Source organism: Trichosurus vulpecula, chromosome 4 (genome assembly GCF_011100635.1).
Source record: "Trichosurus vulpecula isolate mTriVul1 chromosome 4, mTriVul1.pri, whole genome shotgun sequence".
Taxonomy (NCBI): domain Eukaryota; kingdom Metazoa; phylum Chordata; class Mammalia; order Diprotodontia; family Phalangeridae; genus Trichosurus; species Trichosurus vulpecula.
The window spans coordinates 416,190,521-416,195,556 of NC_050576.1; the positions used below are offsets into that span (position 1 = coordinate 416,190,521).

The following is a 5,036-nucleotide window of genomic DNA, read 5'->3' on the forward strand; positions in this document are numbered from 1 at the left end:
CATGAAAAACAAGTCAATGACTTGCTAAAGGAGACCCCAAAAATGCTGAAGAAAACAACGCCTTAAAAGATAGACTAACTGAAATGGCAAAAGAGCTCCAAAAAGTCAATGAGGAGAAGAATGCCTTGAAAGGCAGAATTACCCAAATGGAAAAGGAGGTCCAAAAGACCACTGAACCAAATGCTACCTTAAAAATTAGATTGGGTCGCTGGACTTCCTGCCCTGGGAGAGCAAGCCACAGCATCCAGAGGCTCAATGAGGGAGAGGAAGACACGCAGAATTGGGACCTTTTCCCCAGACCGGGGCTGTCCAAACTTAGGTTATCTTAGGGCTGCATTAAAATAAAATAATTATTCAAGGGCTGCACCCAGAATAAAAAATTCAGTACACTAACAGAAAGTGGGGGAATGTACATCAATACAACAGATGAAGGCATGAAGCACGAAAGCAAACACAAAACAACAAAATGACAACACAACAGTATGAAGGGTCTTTGTCCCAGAAACCAGGGTATGAGCTGGAGGCCCCAGCATCAGTGACAGTACAAGAAGGACTGTGCATCCAGGTCCCTTGTTCTTTCTCCCACAATTCATATGCCATAATCCGTAGCTTCAACGCTTTTGGATACTGGTTCAAGGAGGGAGCCAACATTAACAGCAACAAGCCAGTGGCAACAAATGACCCAATCCGGGAGGTGCAGGAGGAGGCCAGGGGGCGATTCCATCTTGTTGGGGACCTTACAAAGAACAACTGCACCCTGAGCATCATCGATGTCCAGAAAAGGGACAGTGGGCAATACTTCTTCTGGATAGTGAGAGGAGAGAATTTGAAATTCAGTTACAAAAGTTATTTGGTTAATGTGAGTGTGAAAGCTCTGACACAGAAGCCAGACATCTACAGTCCAAGGACCTTGGAGCCTGGACACTTAGTGAAAGTGATTTGTATTGCCCCCTTAGCCTTTGAGTGTGGGACACCCCCTATTTTCTCTTGGACAGGGGCTTTCCTCCCTTCCCAGGAAATCATCAGAGAAACCCTTTGTTTCTCTGAGCTGGCCTTCACTGCAAGGCCCCAGGACCATGGCTCTAATCTTACCTGTCAAGTGACACTCCCAGGGGCCAGAGTAAGCCTAGAGAGAATGGTCCAGGTCATGATGGCTGGGGAACAGAAGAGCTCTTGGCCTCTGGTACTGACCCTGGTCCGAGGGGCCCTTATGGGAATTGGCTTCCTCCTCACCTATGGCCTCACCTACCTCTATTATAGCAGGAGCGGAAATGACTAAGGACAAAGTGAGAACAGCCAAGGCACCTGTGCTCATTGTGGACCCTCAATCCCTCCCCACACCTGGTCTTCAAGCCTGTGCCAAAGATAGAATCAGGACTGAGAATGGAAAATGCCAGACATAGGGGCCTGGGTGTCATAAGACCTGAGTTCTAGCCCATGCCCTGACATCCTACTTTGGCTGACTGGACCACTTCCCTTCTCTGGCCTTTAGTTTCCTTATCAGAAAAGACAATAAATATTTAGGAGGGGAAAGAAGAGAAGTATGGCAGGCAGCAGCTACAGCTGCAATAGAGAGGAGGAGGTGGAGGAAGGGAACAGGGACAACAGCCCCAGCAGCCACCAGGGTTCCTGGATTCTTTGTCTGGGAGCCTGGCACCTTGGCTGCCTCAGAAGCCAATCACAGGGAGAAGCTCCTCTTCTATTGGTGGGTTCATAGAGTTAGATCCAAGTGAGACTTTGAAAGTTGTTTACTTCAGCCCCTCACATTATATTTGAAGAAACTGAGGCCTGGAGCTGGACAGTGATTTGCCTATAGTCGCTTTGCCTATGTGGGCAAGGTTGAGCCTGGAGAAGGCTTCAGCAAGAAGGAAGAAGAGCCTTTGGCTTCACCCTTCCCTCAGTGGACATCCATGACTGAGAGCAATTGGACAGTCATCGGGCCAAAGATAATGTGTCGTCACACTAGACGGCTAGAGCCTGATCTTGACCTCTCACGTCCATCTGTTGGTAGAGTTGTTCCCCATTCCCCTCAGGTCCCTGCCTCCTGCCACAAGCAAGCCACTCCTGAAACCAGGTCCTAAATGACCTCTCTCCCTCCCAAACTTTTCCCAGAACACTTTGCCGGATGATTCCTTTGCTCTGTCTTGCCACCTTATGCTACATTTATTTGAAGAGGTTCTGTATGCCCCATCTTCCCCATCCCCAGTAGAATGTCTGCTCCTTGAGGTCAGGGACTAGACCAATTCTTATCTTTTTCTGTCCTGTGAGAGTATAGGCTCTCATAGGATCATAAGACAATGTTTATTTGAATTTCATTAACTTGAAATTCCAGGAATTTTCTTCATATAATTTTAAATTTTTTATTATGATTTTGATAATTATAAATACAAGCATTTGCATATATGCAACAGAATAGAACAAGATTTTATATGAAACAGCTTGCATTAAAAATAAAGAATCACATATTTCAAAAAAAAATTAGATTGGAGCAAGCGGAAGCTAGCGACTTTATGAGAAATCAAGATATTATAAAACAGAACCAAAGGAATGAAAAAATGGAAGACAATGTGAAATATCTCATTGGAAAAACCACTGACCTGAAGAATAGATCCAGGAGAGATACTTTAAAAATTATTGGACTACCTGAAAACCATGATCAAAAAAAGAACCAAGATATCAAGGAGAACTGCCCTGATATTCTAGAGCCACAGGGCAAAATAGAAATTGAAAGAATCCACCAATCACCTCCTCAAATAGATCCCAAAAAGAAAACTCCTAGGAATATTGTCGCCAAATTCCAGAGCTCCCAGATCAAGGAGAAAATACTGCAAGCAGCCAGAAAGAAACAATTTGAGTATTATGGAAACACAATCAGAATAGCCCAAGATCTAGCAGCTTCTACATTAAGAGACAGAAGGGCTTGGAATACGATATTCCAGAGGTCAGTGGAACTAGGATTAAAACCTAGAATCACCTACCCAGCAAAACTGAGTATCATGCTCCAAGGCAAAATATGGATTTTCAATAAAATAGAGGACTTTCAAGCTTTCTCAGTGAAAAGACCAGAGCTGAATAGAAAATCTGACTTTCAAACACAAGAATCAAGAGAAGCATGAAAAGGTAATCAAGAAAAAGACCAAGAAAAAGAAATTGCAAGGGACTTACTAAAGTTGAACTACTTTGTTTACATTCCTACATGGAAAGATTATGTGTTTGATTCATGAGACCTCAGTATTAGGGTAGCTGAAGGGAATATGCATATATATATATATATATGTATATGTATATGTATATATACACACACACACACATATATATGTGTGTGTGTATGTATATGTGTGTGTGTGTATATATATATGTATATGTGTGGGTATGTATGTATATATGTATGTGTGTGTGTATATATGTATATGTGTAGGTATGTATGTATATATGTATGTGTATATATATATATAGAGAGAGAGAGAGAGAGAAAGAGAGAGAGAGAGAGAGAGAGAGAGAGAGAGAGAGAGAGAGAGAGAGAGAGGGCGCACAGGGTGAGTTGAAGATGAAGGGATGATATCTAAAAGAAATAAAATCAAATTAAGGGATGAGAGAGGAATATATTGAGAGAGGGAGAAAGGGAGAGATAGAATGGGGTAAATTATCTCACATAAAAGTGGCAAGAGAGGGGGCAGAGCCAAGATGGCGGCTGGTAAGCAGGGACTAGTGTGAGCTCCGTACCGAGTCCCTCCAAAAACCTATAAAAAATGGCTCTGAACCAATTCTAGAATGGCAGAACCCACAAAACAACAGAGGGAAGCAGGGCTCCAGCCCAGGACAGCCTGGATGGTCTCTGGGTGAGGTCTATCCCACAAGGAGCTGGGAGCTGGGAGCTGGGAACGGAGTGGAGCAGAGACCAGCCTGAGCGGGGTGGAACAACCAAATTTGGAGTCGGGCGGATGGGGCCCCTAGCGCCCAGAACATGTGAGCTGCGGCAGTTACCAGACTCCTCAACCCACAAACACCAAAGACTGCGGAGAAGGTTAGTGGGAAAAGCTGCGGGAGTGGAAGGAGTTCCTGGTTCGGCTTCCAGCCCTGGGGGCAGCAGAGGTGGGGCAGCTACAGTTGCTGCTGCTTCCAGCCCCAGGCCCACCTGGTGGGAGGAATAAAGTGGCGGATCAGAGCAGGAGTGCACAGCCTGCTGAAGATCTAAGCCCAGCCCGGGCTGTGGGTTCTTGGGGAAGGAGTAGTGCTGGTGTGACAGAGCTGGCACCTCCCCCCCCCAAACGTGAAACATAGAACTCGTTAGTCTACAAGCAGTCATACCCCACTGAAAAACTCAAGGGTCAAGTTAGTTGGTTGGGAATATGGCCAGGCAGTGAAAGCACACCCAGATTCAGTCTCAGACTTTGGATTCTTTCTTTGGTGACAAAGAAGACCAAAACATACAGCCTAAAGAAGACAACAAAGTCATAGAGCCTACAACAAAAGCCTCCAAGAAAAATATGAACTGGTCCCAGGCCATGAAAGAGCTCAAAAAGGATTTGGAAAAGCAAGTTAGAGAAGTAGAGGAAAAATTGGGAAGAGAAATGAGAAGGATGCAAGAAAACCATGAAAAACAAGTCAATGACTTGCTAAAGGAGACCCAAAAAAATACTGAAAAATACACTGAAGAAAACAACACCTTAAAAAACACACTAACTCAAATGGCAAAAGAGCTCCAAAAAGCCAATGAGGAGAAGAATGCCTTGAAAAGCAGAATTAGCCAAATGGAAAAGGAGGTCCAAAAGACCACTGAAGAAAATACTACTTTAAAAATTAGATTGGAGCAAGTGGAAGCTAGTGACTTGATGAGAAATCAGGATATTATAAAATAGAACCAAAGGAATGAAAAAATGGAAGACAATGTGAAATATCTCATTGGAAAAACCACTAACCTGGAAAATAGATCCAGGAGAGATAATTTAAAAATTATTGGACTACCTGAAAGCCATGATCAAAAAAAGAGCCTAGATAACATCTTTCAAGAAATTATCAAGGAGAACTGCCCTGAT

The 5,036-nt window shown here is 43.9% G+C and overlaps 1 protein-coding gene across 1 annotated transcript; it reads left to right on the top strand.

The window, feature by feature from the left end:
• Positions 1–466: 466 nt before the first annotated feature.
• On the top strand, positions 467–1,279 carry LOC118847354 (myeloid cell surface antigen CD33-like). Its single transcript, XM_036755815.1, has one exon. The coding sequence runs from the start codon at positions 467–469 to the stop codon at positions 1,277–1,279; it is 813 nt and encodes a 270-aa protein (XP_036611710.1).
• Positions 1,280–5,036: the final 3,757 nt, after the last annotated feature.